Raw genomic sequence first — 16647 nt, 5'->3', positions numbered from 1 at the left:
AAAATTTAGGGGGGGTTTTTTGACCTTTCTTGTCAGTTTTTTTTTCCCTCTGACGCAATCAGTGTATTTCTACCCCAGATCCTGGTAATGTTTGTTTCAAAATACTAACTTTGTTGCCAGAGACTGATACTATTTCTCAAGTGGCTTTAATTGGACTTCAAAATGTATTGTTCTGGAGCTCTCGAAATGGAAATCAAGACTTATCTCCCTATTCTGCAGCAATTACAGCATTCCTATTAGTATTAGTAAAGGGTACTTTACAGGAGTAGAAGACAGTTTGTAATACTTATTTTTAAGGGTTGTATTTCAAACTTCATGGTATTCCTTGTTACCTGCTTTTGAGACTTAACCATTCTAATAAATTGACTGATAAATGAGTCCATGATACATTTAAGCTAAAAACACTGGGGTTTTTTTGTTGCATCTGAGAATGCGAAATTCTTAATTGTCATTGTTACACACAACAGTTTTTATCTTTTATTATAAACAGTTTGTGTCAGTCTCTTCATGCAAGTGTTGGTGAAGCACTGGATGCTTATGAAGCAGCTCTGGGGGCAGTGATGCAGCAGGAAACTGTCCAGAACATTTGGTTGGAGTAAGTTCTTAAGGGAAGAAAGTTAATTAATCTCAGCCATTAAATGAACACTACCAGAACCATCTTTTTTCTTTTTTTTTCTTCCAGTTACCTTGTTTTTCTCAATAGCAAAGTTGTTGAATCCAGCAACAAAGTTCAAGAATTCAAGCTTTTTACTGATCTAGTGAACAGATGTCTGGTGACAGTCCCCACACAGTATCCAATTCCATTTAGTACTGCTGATTATTGGACCAATTATGAGTTTCATAATAAGGTAAAAATGTGTCTGTGGGCAGTTTTAGTTAAACAAAGTGGCTGATGACCTGTTAGCAGGTACCTGTAATCTATTTGTTCAAGTCCAGCACCAGTATATGAAGACTTAAGAGCTAGCAAAAGAAGGAAGTGTCTGAGTGTAGTAGTGTTTTGAGCAGAAGAGAATCTAGCAGTCACCTTTTCAAATAAAGGTCCTGTAATGTAAAGAGAAACTTCATGACATGGTAATGAAAAATTATCTTTTTCTGGAGAAAAGAGAAAATTGGTGAGGGGAGGAAGATATGGTTATGCAAGAGGGTCTGCAGATGGAAAGAGTTTTGATCATAGAAGTTATAATGGTTGAGAAATAGAAGAAATTAAGTAGGAGGGAGAAGTCGAGCACTTATACAGACAGAATAAAGCTCACAGAAATCTTGGATCCCTTTTTGCTAGCAAGCAGTGCATTTATCTTTATGTATTAAATGCAGGCTAGAAAGACTAAAATAGGTGGCGCTAGCAACTTGACACTAAAGTATATATATCAATTATTCAAATTGATTTATGTATTCTTGAGGGATAAGGTTTGAAGGTGGCAACTCATTGTAGTCATAGTGTTCATAGTTTGTCATACCATTATTCTTAGCAGAATAAGACTATAAAGTGGATTAATGTTTATAATTCAAATTCTACAGGTAATTCTTTTTTATTTGAGCTGCATTCCAAAATCTCAGCATTCCAAAACCTTGGAACGGTTTTGTTCTACCATGCCTACTAATCCTGGACTTGCACTGAGGTATGTAGAAATACTTTCAGTTAAGGCAGGTGATTAACAACTGTTGTTTTTTGTGCAAGATATGCATGATTTGCTTTCTACTACAGAAGTAAAACTATTCCTCTATCATTGCATGTTGCTTGAGGCATATTGTGCCTTCTGACGTCACCTCAATCTTAGATTTGACAATGTTCTGTTCTATCTACAGATAGGTTATAATTATACAGAAATTAACTCTGCATTGTAGATGATGACTTCAAATGGTCAAAATTTAAAGTGGGTAGAGAAACATCATATATATATTAAAATATTTTTGTTACTTGATGATCTATTACAAGTATAGTTCCAGAACAGATAAAAAATGGATATACCAGTCTATAACAGTGCTTGCTTAAGGCATAATTTGGCATTTATTTAGCAGTGATAAATCATAATTTAAAGGAAATCTGATGGGAAACAACCAGTTAATGTAAGCATTGCACTGGCTCTTGAACAGTGTTTCAAAATGTGCTCTGCCAGGATCAGAGTCCATATTTTACTGTGTTCAGGTGCACTGAACACATGAATATTTTAGTAATATTGAGAAGTCCCAAAACACTGTTCATCATCAAGAGTGACCCCTAAGGAACTCAAAGCAAGGCTCACGTGTGGTTGTGGGCAGGGGGAGAGTGTGACACGCCTGTCTTTGGCACATGAAGTTGAAGGGCTTCATTTTAAACCAAGTTGCGATTCTGTCTAGATGGAACTTGCAGCTCCCTTAGACAGTGTTGACACTGCATGAAATGGGTGAGCAGAACTGACTGAATATTATCCCTAGCCCCATTACTATAAAGCTAATTTGTCTCTTTTCAAATGTGTTGTTACCTTGTGCATGCTAAAAGTGAATCCACTTGTAATATGCTGAGATCATGTTTTCTCTCTGATTTCGCACTTTTTAGTTATTCTCTTAAAGTGTATCTTAAATTGTTTTGTTCTGAGGAAAATATCAAATATGTATATGGTGGCTTGGGCTTTTTCCTACTTGCAACTCTTGACTCAGATTAGGTGTAATGTATTTTGTGTAATGTGTTTCTATCTTTGGATAGCTTTTCTATTCCAAGTGATTAGAGCACTGGTCCTTTCTCATGAATGCCTTTTACAGACTGCTTCTGCGATACTGGGAGGAGAGCAATGTTCAGATTCTGAAACTACAAGCCAAGATGTTTACATATAATATCCCAACTTGCCTGGCCATCTGGAAAATGTAATGCAACAGTCATACATCTGTTTTCATAGCTATTGCTTTTATTTGTAAGGTTTACTTCACAAAGGTAAATCTGAAATGTCCTCCTAATTGGGCTTGTACTTGAAGCTTCTCTTCATAAGCTTATTTTGAGAGTAACTTCGTTACAGCAGACAGAGGTACTGTCACTTCTTTAAAATGAGAAATGAAATTTCCCTCTTGGGGAAACTTAACTGAATGGATATTATGCAGATAAATATGAATTATGTGTTTAAAAGTTGCCTTTTAAAATTCAACTATTGACTTCTGTCTCCCCCTCTCTACCCCTCCCCTTTATATATCACAATAGCTGTATTCTCCATTATCCAGTGATGCTGAACTGATCTTTTTCTTCAGTGTTTGTTCATAATGGGGAACCACTGAAATGTCTTGCTCATGTAAGGTTGTTTTTAAAAAATGGCTATTTTTCTATTTTCACAATAGATTAATCTCATTGGAAGTTAGTTTCTTCTCAAGGAATTAGTAATTCCATTCCACAGTCAGTATTCTGCCATTAATGGCATTTAAAATAATTCAAGAATAAATGTTTTTATATATTTCTTTTCCTCAGAGCCATTGCTGCCGAATGCTTTCTAATGGGACAAAGAGAAGTAAGTCAACACAGTGTACTAAAATGAGTAATTACGAAATTCTGTAAAACTTCTCATTCCTTGGCTTTATCCAAAACAATGATAATCTTGTAAATCCAAGGTTTCTAGTTAGTTGAAATACTCTTGTTTATAGGCACCAAAACATGTGCCTCAGGTGCGAGAAATGTTTTTGACACTTGAGGTAGAATGGATTATATAATGAGTGCATGCTCTTTCTGTGTATCTTTCCCATACTGGGAAGGCTATATTCTTCTCCCTTTTTTTTTTTTTTGCTTTTTACCTGGAGGAGATTGTTATATTTTAAGTTCTAGCAGAGGGGGAAGCAAGACTCTTGCTGGAAGATGATAGTGACTGTCTTTACAAGTGCACAAGAGAGCTGGAGAGAAACTTTTTGCAAGGGCATGTCATACTAGGGTGAGAGGGAATAGCTTCAAACAGAGAGATGGATTGAGTAGATTAGGAAAACCAGCTTTATTTTGAAGTGGTGAGACACGAACAGGTTGCCCAGAGAAATTGTAGATTGCTTCCAGGGATGAAGTTTCTAGGCCAGACTGGGTGGGGTTTTGAGCAACCTGGTCTAGTTCAGTGGAAGATGTCTCTACCCATGGCAGGGGGTTTGTTATCTAGATGATCTGTAAGATCCCTTCCAACCCGAACCATTCTTTGATTCTATGAAGTAGTTGGAAGGGTGGGGTCTGGCAAACTAGTGTATGAAAAGTTTCCATAGTTCCTGACCACACACAAGAGTCCAGTTCCTTTTTTCCAAAATAATAGGATTACTTACTAGTACTTAGAGTAGGGAAATATCTCTCTGTGTAGAAACACCAAAGAGGTTTTTTGGCACAGCAACTGCATCACTTTTCAAATAGAATTATCTTCCTCGTATTGTTGCTGACACCTTCAAAATACTCTTCCATCTGTGTATTTGGGGGTGGGGGCTGTCATGAGGCCCTTGATTTGTGATTCATCTCTTGCTTGTGGTATTTGAGCTACTTCTCTGCTGTATTTGGTTTTGTGTCATCTTAATAGTGGCTGACTCTTAGCATCCTTCTTTTTTGTCAGTGGTCTTCTGAATCAATATTAAAGCTTTAACTGATCCATAAAGGGTAGCATGGCTGTTGTCAGACTCACATATGAAATGTTTTCTTTCCTTTTCTATGGTCTCCTAGAATGTTTAAGAACATCCCCTAAGCAGAATTACTTTATTTGTTAGATCAAATAGCTCAAAGTCAGGAGATATCAAAGGCTGAATTGCCTATTCAACCTTAATTCTGTCTCTGTTGATGGTTTGGTGTAATCTGTAATTAATCACAGATCCCTGCTTCAGTCATTGTATTAGATGGACTACATCTTAGAACACTGCCTGTAGTAAGGCTGGTGACTGAAAAGAGCTCTGATTTGTTTGGTTAGAAAAATATATGTCAAATGCATAAAAAGAGGGCCCTTAAAGAAAATGAGCCAATTAAAATGAAGGCATATGTGAAACACTGTAGCTGGATTACACCCAGAAGAAATCTTAGTTTTCTTCTGCAACCACCTCACTAATTATACTGTATATGGTAAAATCACTTTAGTCACACACAGTGCAGTTGGGTTTTTGTGGGGGTCTTTGGTCTGGGATATAGTGAGCACTTAAAACTGTTTATACAAATCAATGATTGTTCCAGATAACTGGGTATTCTAGTAAGCAAGTAGGATATTGGTTTAAAATTGAATTGTGATTCAGATTCTGGATTTCCTGTTCCTGGAGAACCTGTCATTTATTTCCTTCAGAGGTCATGTAAAGGTTTGTTAAAAGAATATGAAAGTGGGTACAAGTATTTAAAATGCCAACAAATACCTCCCCTAGTGACTCTGATTGAAGTTGGGACTTAAGTTACCAGTAGTTGAAGGACACTTGAGTAAGTACTAGTATTAAATATTTTGGTCCTCTGTTTTGAACCGTAAAATGGTAAAACCAATTTTTTTTTGAGAGTTGCAAAGACTCATACTGATTGTTGAAGCATAGATAGATGCTGAAGGAAAAAAATCCCATGAAGCAGTCATTTTCATTTCAGGATTGTGATGATATGGAGTAAACAAGACTTGAGACTACATATTGAGTGGTGAAAGAAATATTCAGTAAGCTGCTTCCTTCCCTGAATGTGTTCCATCCTGTGCAATGAATGAGGCAAGAATCTTGTGAAGAAAAATAGCAAGTCCTCATGTAACTAATCATATTCATACAAGGGTCAGAATTAAGGTCAGATATAAACTTGCCTTTGCTTTTAGTACCAGTTTAATGCTTCACTTCAAAATTATTTAAAAAGTTATTGCAAGAGATTTTTGTGTTTCAAATAATTCATTTTGCATGCATGAAATTGTGCTGACTTTTAATACTTGCCTTTGTTTTACAGGTCCATCATTTATATCAGAGAGCCCTTCAGAAGTTACCTCTATGTGCAACACTGTGGAAAGATGTAATGTTTTCTCCTTATGATTAAGTTTGAGGTTTCATATAAATTCTCTGCATATCCCATATCCATAGATGTGGTGATGCTCAGGCTCTGGCTAAATCTTATATCTGCTTCCCCATCTCTTTCAGCAACTCTTGTTTGAAGCATCAGGAGGAGGTAAAACTGATAACCTGAGAAAACTAGTTTCCAAGTGCCAAGAGGTTGGAGTCAGCCTAGATGAGCTTTTAAATTTAAACACTTACAGAACAGAAAACAAGAATCTCTGAACACTGGGTATGGTCAGCCATAAGTCCTATAAAATGCCAAAATCAGTTGAATGATTCTTCAGGCTGATCCATGCCCTAGCATCTGTGTAAGGCAGATGAGTATTGCTGAGCATATCAAGTCTCCAGTCTGCTTTCCTTGAACCTGGAAACAATTAACATGACCTTCCTCTGGAAACATGAACTCCCTGTCTGGCCTTGCTTCTGGGCCCTGCCAGATTCTCATAACATCATCTACGTAAGTATAGTTAATCAAAATGACAGACTTTATTTTTTTATGTTTTCTTTTTATTTACTATTTTCTTTGTTTTGCTGTTCCTGATTCACTTGACACTCTCACTGATGCCTGAGAGATCTGTGTTTGGGATTAATTTACTGGGCTGTGTTTACAGTAAAAAGCAACTAGTCCATTTTGGGTTTTTTTCCTTTTTTAAACCTTTTTTGAGACTTTTTCATTACAGGATTTAAAACAAAAGCAGCCGCTCTTAAGGAAAGTGTAACTGCCGTGGCCACAAGTATGCTTCTTGCACTTGAAGGCTCTAAGAGGGTTGCTTACTGCCCTTTTCTGCATTGGACTCATGGCAGAGACTATTAAACTTGAAGATTAAAGAAACTTTTGCAAATGCCAGTGCATCAGAACCTAAGAGTGGTCAATTATGTGCAATTTTTTGTAAAGAAATTTTAATTTATAATAAAGTTTAACAGTTTAAAGAAAAAGAATATTTATCTGTTTTGTTTTGGTACTACCTTACACTATTACAGGTGTTTTTACAGAGATTTTCAATATAAGCCGATCTTGAAAAAGAAAAAAATCTTTAGTCTTTTGTCATTTTGATCAAGAAATAAGCAAATGTGGTTGAGCTGCCTATTGTGGATATAGAATAACTGTCCCCTTGGGGGTTTTTCATCCCCTTGCCTCAGGTACATGGCTGTTTGTCCCATAACAGCTATTCCTATCAACAGTATCACTTCAGTAAAGGAAAATGCATTTTATATTGTCTTTTTTGCCCTTAATGAAAGGAGGCCCACTTTCTGAAGTTGATACATGTACACTGTAGAGAGAGATGAAATATGTGTCAAGTTATATCAAAAGGTGGCTGTAGTACCTGTTGCATAGGTGTTTCATTAAGATGCTAGTAAATGATGGTCTTTGTGGTAGAGAATGGGGCAAAGTAGTTAGACATATCATTTCCAGTGGCTTTCAAAACCCTTACTTTATCTGAAGCTGAACATGAAGCAGCTCTCATAAAGGAGGAAAAAGTGGAAAATACTGGTTTTCGTCCAGGGGAATGGAGAGTGTTTCTGCACCTTAAGTCCTTTTAAACAATTCATACTTAATTTTATAATTTTTGCTTAATTATAAAACTTCAAGTACTCAGTTTATGGCCAAGTTGTCTTGCAGACTATACAATCAGTATTCAAAAACTGACTCAAGCCTGTTCTTTACTGAGGTAGGGCGGTGTCCTGATTTTTTTCACACCTATGTAGTGTGGCACACTCCACACAAGTGCAGTGTTCAATTGTTCCACTGAAAACCCCCTTAAGTTTGATGAATGCTATTTTACCTAGATAGCCAAATATTTTCTCATCGTTTGTCTTTAAAATTTACCAGATAAGTAGTTGATATTTTTCTGCAGCAGTGTTTTTTTTACTGGGATACAATTTTACCTTTCCACTGTTAAAAATGGAAAAGCTGTCAAGGGCTAGAGCGCTTGCAATGCTGCTGTGTGTGATCCTTACCTTAGTCTCATATTGCACTTACTGCTGTTACTTTGTGACCTTTCTTCCTTAGCTGTATAGCAACTTTATAGCAGAAGACCTTTATAAAGGAGACATTAAACTTTACATTTTCATCAGGGATTAATCATGTATACTCTGCCTTAATGACTTCTCAACATACTTGGAGGTAGGGAAGTGGAAACCAAAAGCCCACAATGTTCTGATTTCCACTGGCCTTGATCCATATTGTTCTGATTAAAGTACTCATGATTGATGCATGTGGCCTTTGACCCAATCCCAGTCTTACTTGATGTATATATAAAAGTGACCGATTGTAATAGGAATTGTTAATTTAGAAACTAAAATGAAAGAGTATGAAGAAGCTGTGTATGGTCTTCAGAGCAGCACCAACATTCATTTTTTTTACCAAGAAAGAAGAAAAATGCACTGCTGGGTAATGTAGAAGTTCCAGGAAAGAGCTAGTGCTTCCACAGATCTGGACTTAGGATGGAATTGTCTCCAGACTCTGATAGTCTAGTACGAGGGCTTTCTGTTCCAGAAACTAGGGGATTTCTAGTTACCACTTCCAAAACTTAATTAATTATTTAGCAAGGGTATTAGTTTAATCTACATACTAGTCTTTCAATTTCGTGATCTTTCCTAAGTCCTACAAGCATCTTTTGATTACAGGCAATGGTGGTGAAGAATTGTGAATAAAGGATAGTTCTAGTTAATCAAGCAAACTGCTTGTTGCTCAAGAGGAAAAATAAGGGGAAAGCACAGTAACTTGTTCCATAAATAGTTATACTACTACTTGTTCTGTGCTCAGAACGGCTACTTTATGAAGGGTGGCTTGATTATTTGGTATTTAGTTTAGGTCTCTCTGGAAATAGGGTGTAGATCTTTAACAGCACTGGACCAAACTACTCCCACTACAGTATTTTTCATTTCCTGGCTCTTGAAAAGGCACATTAGTATGAGCAAAACATTTAGATGCATTTATTAGGAAGAATAAATGGAAATTAGTGCTTCATTTGTTTATCTTCATGTAAGTCTACATTGAATCTAGTAATCTCATTTGGTGTTGGTTATTTTAGTGCTTGCTAGTTCCCACGGGACAGGTGGTGCTCTTACATCAGCTGTGGCAAGGGCCATTACCCCCTCTGTACTCCATTAGGTAAAACATGGCCAGCAGGCCCAGGCAGGTGATCCTTCTCATCTGCACTGGCTAAGCCATTCCTGCAGCCATGCATCCTAGACTGGCTTCCTGGTTCAAACGAGCTATGGAGTTACTGGAGAGAGCTACTGAGTGGCCACACAGATGAGCATCCCACGTATATGGAAAGGCTGCAAGAGGTGGGACTTTTCAGCCTGAAGAAACCTCGGGAAGAGCTTCTCAATGTGTACAAAAGGAGGATGTAAAGAGCAAAGCTTTTAAGCTCTTCTTAGTGGTGCCCAGTGGCAGAACTAGAACCATTTGGCATAAACTGAAATGTGGAAGGTTTTGGGTAAATGTCAGGAGACACTTCTAACTGTGAAAGTGACTGAGCACTGGTGCAGGTGGCCAGAGGTGGTGGAAACTTAAAAAGCTGCCTGGATGTGGTTCTGGACAATGGGCTCTAGAGGTCCCTAGGGGGTTGAGTAGGGATTTGGAGCAGATGATTTCCAGAGAGCCCTTCCAGCTGCAGTGATTTTGTGGTGCTGTCACATTCCTGGTGTCCATTAACCTGTGTGCTTTCACCACCTTTGTCTTAGCAACTTCACCTTCCACCCTGGTTATCTTCATGCTCCTTTAGTCAACGGCAGAAAGCCCAGGGCCAGGCCAGCAGTGTTGGTCCTTTCTGTGCATCTCTGGCTGAGGCAGAGCTGTGAGTGTGTGATCTTTTGCATTGTCTAACTTTGTAAATACTTCTTGCCTTAGTATATACAAGAGCTGAAGAAGTAGCTATGGACTTCATAGTGTCCTTAATGTTTTTATTGAGGTGTTCTCCCACTGCACCTTTTGTTTTATATAGTCGGTGCACTGATTGCACTTACTGATAGAGACTTCACGCCTGGCTTTATTCCGGATGAAAGTTATATTTTAGGGTTTTTAAAAATTTTATTTTATGTAGGTTTTTGTTAAGATGATTGTCAGAAATTGAAGAATGGATGGTTTAAATTGAGACAACTAAGGGAGTTGTGTTGATCTTGTGCAGCGGGTAAGACCTTGCCTCATCTCTGGGAGGGGAAGGTGTAGGACAGGCTTGCGTTCAAAATCCTTCAGGCATATTCCTTGTGCACCTGTACTGCTACTGCTGTGCTCAGTAACTACAACTCAAAGGGGTAGCTAGTTTTGCAAAGTGGCAATATCCCACCAAACATTAGAAATTTCACATGGCCGGTCTGAAGATTATGTGAAAATGCCTGTGAAAACCTCCACATCCTGCAGCTTCCCTGAAGAGCCCAATGCAGCCCAAACTCCCATACATTCACTGGTCTGTGCTGCCGTTCTGCATGTACGCTGTGTCCAACTGGATGCTTGGATCCAATTTCACAATATACCCAAGGTCAAGATTGTGTTGATCATGAAAGATAGGATGTTTTTCCTTGCCTCCCTTTCTCTTGCATTTTGCTATAAATGTTCTGTGAGATGAGTTTTTTTCTGCGAGGCTCCAGAGAGCTCACATTGAATTGTTAAGGTTGGAAAAGATCTGCAAAATCAAGTTCAACCTTTGCCCTGATACCTCATGCCCACTAAACCGTATCTCCAACTGCCAGGTCCACTCATTTTTTTGAACCCTTCCAGGGATGGTGACTCCATCACTTCCCTCGGGAGCTTGAATCTCTCATTATGCTGGTCAGACCTTGACTAAGCCCTTTCCTCCTCATAGGTAATTTCAGTTCACATCCCATTAAATGTCATTCAGAATTACAGGGCAGTGAGCTGCATCTTACCTGGGGAGTCTAGACTGTGTCCTTACATGACCTGCCATTTCACGTGACACTGGGAAGCATCCTAGCATTTTAAGGAGCAGTCAAAAAGGAGGTGAGAGCAGAAAAGGTTGTTTTTCAGAACAGAGCAGGAGTGTCAGCTTATCCTTATCTGTAAGGTAGCTTTAGGTTTGCAAGGAGCCCAAGATCAAAATTTAGCTTAAAAGAGGATATAAACGTTAACTGCTGCTTTTTTATTGCATGCAACTATTTGTTATTGTCCTACCAGAGTAGCAGATAATAAAGCAGAGTATGGCCTGTAACTGAAACTCAAACCTTATAAGCTGTTAGCAGTGAATTACCAATGTGTCTGTTTGTTCTCTGTTAATGGCAGCATAAAATGCCACCATAAAGTTTGCACTGCTGCACCTGGGGTACTGGCAGCAGTGACTGTATGATGGCTCTGTAAATTGTTGACAAAGACTAAATGGGAAGAAGCCTTTCAGTGCAGTCAGGAAGGCTTGATCTAGCAGAAAATAACAGAAAATACAGTGATGCTGTTATATAAGTGACTTGCTTCACAGTGAGCTGGGGAAAACTCTGTCTGTGGAAAAGGTAATGATTTAAGTGATTTCTCAGTGCTGCCACAGCATGTGATGGCTACAGGTGATCTGAGGAACTCTTCCATGAGATATTAATCTTTATTGATTTCTATCTCTGTTTATTTTCATGACTCTCAGTCTAGCTTCCATTTGTAACCCTTGGAGTTAGGTTTTCTGGTCAGTTTGAGAAAACTGTGTGGCTGAGGAAGTTTTAAGAATGGCCGTGCCATCAGGGCAGTGATATTTTCTCTTGTATTCACCAGGGTTAATACAGCATGAGTAGGAAGACAGAACTGCTTCTACTATCTTCCAGTAGGAACTTTTAGTTGTGATTTTATGTGATGTGGAAATAGCCCATGTATTTTCAGCACCTATCTGTAATCACATTAGCTCTCACCTTCCCCTCCTGAGGCTTTCTTTGCCCTCTGTGTTGTGGTTTAACCCCAGTCAGCAAACAAGTACCACACAGCCACTTGCTAATACTGCTCCCTTTTCTACTGAGTTGGGGAGAAAAATGGGAAAGAAGATAAAATCCATGGGTTGAGGTAAGAAATGTTTAATAATAAATAATAGCTTTTAGTATTTTCCTTCCTTACTCAAAAGATTCTGCTGTTTGGTGCCTCACACGATGACATTATCAGTATATTACCAGGTGTTCCAGAGCTTAGAAGGTGATCCCAGCTGCTTGTTTTCCCTATCTAATTGCAGAGGAATTCTAATTTCCCTGTCCTTCTAATTGTAACTCCTAGCCCTGTTCCCCAGCATCCCAGCAGTCAGCCAGTCATCTGCTCACCTGGGTGATGGCTGAAATCTCTTTGCACACCCCACAGCTCTCTCAGGGACAGGGACTGAGTGTCTCCCTCTTGTTCCACCTCTTCCATCTGCTCTTGTGAGGGCCCTGCTTTGTTCTCCTTTGCTAAACAAACTCTCTTGTGTCCATTTCTCCCGGTGAGAAGGGGTGACTGATGCCAGCAGGGCTGGTGCTCTGGGGCAGCTGCAGGGCCTGGGGCCAGCGTTGGAGCAGCTGCAGTGCCATCAAATCCAGGCAGATTCTTTTCCCTGGGGATCCTGAATTGGTGTTGAACTGGGCACATGGGCCAGGGCCCAGCACACTGCAGTGATTTGTGTCTCTGTAACTGCCAGGCTGGTGGCATCCTCTTCCAAGTATTTTCCTAGTTTTTCTGAATCCTACACTTGTTCAGGGGGACGTTCCAAAATGCTGGAATACCCAGTGTCCTAGGCATTTGCCCACACTATCCCACAGCCCATCCACTCAGAGCTGTCCCATCTCAGGGCAGATCTCTGTGTGGTTTTCTTAAGTAGGTGTTCAACAAGACCTGGAGCACAGCAATAAAACTGTGCTGGTTTGAACATCCCAAGCATATTTGACATTTGCAAGAGCTGCAGTAAGTAGCCTGGAGGAGAAGAGGAAGACAGGTGAAGATGTTTCTCCCATGGACTGGCTCTCTGAGGAGAAAAGGTAAAAGATATCATGAATAGTTTCCAGTAGACGGCTCACAAAGTACACAGATGGCAGCAGTGCTGAGTACAAGTAACGGATTTGTTTCATAACCAGCAATTCTGTCCTATCATACACCACCATTAAGCTACAATGTGATGCAACTCAGATAACAAGCACAACAGCTCTGAGAGCAAGTAAATCAACACTGTGATCAGTGACTTAATAATGAATGTTTATAACTGGTTTGTTCTAACATGCTATAATCATACTTGTTGTTATCTCAACCCTTCATTGCCCCATGTTGGGCACCAAAAACAAAAAGGACTGTTGTGGTTTAACACCGGCCAGCAGCTCAGTACCACACAACTGCTCACTCACACCCCCTCCCTCCCTGGTGTGGTGGTGAGGAGAGTCAGGAAGAAGGTAAAATGCATGGGTTGGTGCAAGAATAGTTGAAGTTTAGGAACATATTAATAATTAAAATGTAAGATGCTAACAATTACAATGACAGTTATAATGAAAAGGGAGAAAACAAAAATAACCCACTTGCTCCAAAACCCCCCACCCACACTGCCTGTGATGTACAGTGCAGTTACTCATCACCCACTGATTGATGCCTAGCCCATCCTTGAGTAGGGATCCCCTTATCCTGACCAGTTACAGTTTTATTGTTCAGCATGATACCATAGGGTCTAGAATATCCATTTGGCCAGTTTCGGTCAGCTGTCCTGGCTGACCATGAGAGGCTGAAAAGTATTTGACTTATTATAGGCATTACATGGCAACAACCAAAAAAACCCCAGTGTTATCAACATTATTCTCATACTACATCCAAAACACACCACCATACCAGCTACTAGGAAGAAAATTAACTCTACCCCAGCTGAAATCAGAACTTTGAAACAGTCTGTGATCTTCCTTTGTCTTCTAGAAGAGACCTTAAGGCACCTTTCTCTGCCAGGATAGATTGGATAGATTTCAGTAGGGAGATTAACACCATGAATTGCACTGTTCAAAACTGTACAGTCAAGAGAAGTCAAACTTTGAAAACCCGTGTTGGGACAGCAGGAAAGAGTGGCAGTACATTCTTCACATCACCATAAAGATGTAAAGACCAAAAAGACTGAAGAGTGCTTTCAAAAGGACAGTGGTTCCAAACTGTGCAATTACAGGTATGATGCCATCATTTCTAAGCAGATTGAGAGAGGATCAACTAAGGATCTCTCTACTCAGAGGACAAACTCCATGGTTAAAAAAATACTATCACAAAAGTCGTAAGATGGCTATGTGTAAAGACTGCCATGCAATGTGTGCAGAGGGTTTGATGATGGATGCAGGAGATGGTCCATAGCTAGACCAAGTCCTGTAGCAGGTGCCTGCTATGGTGCTGTGTTGTCAGAAGCCAAATGTAGGGTACTTGGATAAAACCAAAGACTGAATTATGGGTAACAATCTTGTTCAGACTGCAAAGAACTTGGCTTTAGAGTGCCTCTCTTTGCTTCAGCTGAGAAATGCTGAGGAGGACTGGCATGTGGTGCTTGTGCACCAGCCCAGTGGAGTAGTTTTGACTCTGTTAGTAGGAACTTCTGCTCCTTCCATATGTTTTCTGGCTGTAAAGCCTCAGCATAATCTGATGGGTTGTTTGGAGATTACTGTGGAGAGAGAAGGATGCCACACCATATATAATGTAAGCGGCTTTACAATTACATGGTAGGAAAATGACCAGTGGAATTCATCTGGGAGGCAAAAAGTAAGTGTTTTTTGTCTGAAATCAGCACATGAGAGGGTCAGGGTCTGTAGAGTGCCAATAAAAATAAGGCATGTGCTTTTATCATTTGTTCAGCATAATCCTTCCAGAGTTCTATATTGAGTTATTTTTGAAGGCCTTGTGCCAGGGCTTTATCAGATGAACTGAGATCAAAGGTTAGGCTTGATTATTTTTTTTTTGTGTCTTTCTGCCTCTTTTTCTGCCCAATTCTACCAAGCAGTCCAGAGGCTTTATGTAATGAAAAGCTTTTGTGGAAATGGAGCAATAAAAACTTTCAGCCTGGTCTTCTCAGCTAGCACTTAGAGGGGCACAGGACGTGCAGGTACAATGCCAGGATTTGCTCACTCTGTACTGAACACTCATTTTTGATGTAGTGGAATTCCTAAGCTGTAACATGTACAAAATGGCTGCACAATCATCCATAGAAACCTGGAGTCAAGAAGCCTTGATCCAGTTACAGAACACTGACTGATGAGGCTGGCTACTGGGTCTCCTCCAGCACTGCATTTTGTGTTTCCTAGATTGCAGGCAACTGGACAATGGAGTGGACTGGAAAGTCTCTAAGCAAAGAAATACACCAAGTTTCCTTGGATATACTGCATCTAGTTCTGCTGGACACACTGGTACAATACTAAACCTACACCCTGGGCTCCGTCCCTGGGAACCACTGGATTTGTGCCAGAAACTCCAGAAGGATTGGTTGTACCAATGTGGCTGGGCAAGGTACAGACTTAAGCTGAGGCTAATAGTTCAGCCTGCTGTTAGCAGGCTCCATGGCATGGTTTGGGCCCATAGAGCATCTGCCCCAGTTTTGTTTGGTGAATTAAGGTGTGGATCAAACACTGTTCCTGAAACAGTTTATGGACAATACCATTCTGTTTTTGGGGGAAAGAGGGATTGGAGTGAGTGTGTGTCGCTACACCTGGATGATGCTTTGAGGGCAGACAATATCCCCAGGAAGTTTAATTCACAGTACAGAATTAAAGACAGAGACATACAGAGAATTAAATACAGAGACAGACCTCACCTGTCTCTGTCTAGAGGTAGGTGGCAAGTTGTGTGCTGGGACTCTGGAGCCAGAGGAGCTCACAGAACCAAGCACACTGACTGAAGGCTCCTGGCTTTTTGCTGGATGGAACTGGGGCCCTGGAAGTCTTGAGTGCCCATGTCAACCTTCCCAGGACTGTAGGGTTTAAAAACAAGTCTATAAAGAGTTATACAGGGTGAAAGAAGGGATGCTTTCTTAATAAAATGATTATTTTTCCATAAAGCCTATAGAAACGGTGGTGGTGGGGGTGATGGCAATAAGATTCCAACTTGACTGAGCAGTCAAATGTGGAGGTACTTTCTAGGACATTTCTGCTTTTGAGGAGTGGTCCTACATCCTTACTGTGATTGGCCTGCCTGCACACTTGTTGGGGTGCAAGAATTTAGGTTGTGCACATGGGGGCAAAGTCAGCTGCAGTACTGATCATCTCTTTGGCTTCTCCAGCACACTTTCTAATGTCCCACCTGCTGTATGATTTTGGAATCATGAACTGTAAGACATCAGTAGATTCAGGACATCTCTGTCCTATCTTCAGCCTTCCAAATACTCTGGATTTAAAGCTTACCTTTATAGATAGCTGAAGAAAACAGGAATATGGGCCTTTCATAAATAATAAATACACAAATGTGAACAACAGTGTCAATACACTTAGTTTCCTTGATTTCCTGACCATTCTTCTGTATGGACATGGGAGCCCTTTGCACATGATTTCTTAGCCACTGCTTTCCCAGATCTGCTTGGCTGGGGTCTGTTTTCTTTGCCTTTGACTTTCCTGATGTAATTTTCCTCATGCTGCTGATGAGATCCTTTTCTCTTATAACACTGGAGTCCTTTGATCAGTTTATCAATTGATCTATTCTTTGATTGTTTCCTTTCTGCATGCAAAAGGTTTTGCTATGACTTGCAACCACCTTGCTGATCAAGGATTCTGTTTCAGACTGGAAAA

At 39.9% G+C, this 16647-nt stretch overlaps 1 protein-coding gene across 2 annotated transcripts in view; it reads left to right on the top strand.

The window, feature by feature from the left end:
* Nucleotides 1-6898, top strand: part of ZFC3H1 (zinc finger C3H1-type containing) — a 40962-nt gene extending 34064 nt beyond the window's left edge. For both annotated transcript variants that reach the window (XM_064701944.1, XM_064701943.1), the window contains exons 29-35: nt 491-595; nt 683-848; nt 1519-1619; nt 2740-2841; nt 3431-3470; nt 5867-5929; nt 6055-6898. In XM_064701944.1, the coding sequence (XP_064558014.1) occupies nt 491-595; nt 683-848; nt 1519-1619; nt 2740-2841; nt 3431-3470; nt 5867-5929; nt 6055-6192 (715 nt within the window). In that variant the 3' untranslated portion in view covers nt 6193-6898. The remainder of the gene's footprint in view (nt 1-490; nt 596-682; nt 849-1518; nt 1620-2739; nt 2842-3430; nt 3471-5866; nt 5930-6054) is intronic.
* The last annotated feature ends 9749 nt before the right edge of the window (nt 6899-16647 follow it).

The sequence above is a fragment of the Zonotrichia leucophrys genome, chromosome 1A (genome assembly GCF_028769735.1).
Source record: "Zonotrichia leucophrys gambelii isolate GWCS_2022_RI chromosome 1A, RI_Zleu_2.0, whole genome shotgun sequence".
Taxonomy (NCBI): Eukaryota; Metazoa; Chordata; class Aves; order Passeriformes; family Passerellidae; genus Zonotrichia; species Zonotrichia leucophrys.
This window is presented reverse-complemented; position numbering and strand designations above follow the sequence as displayed.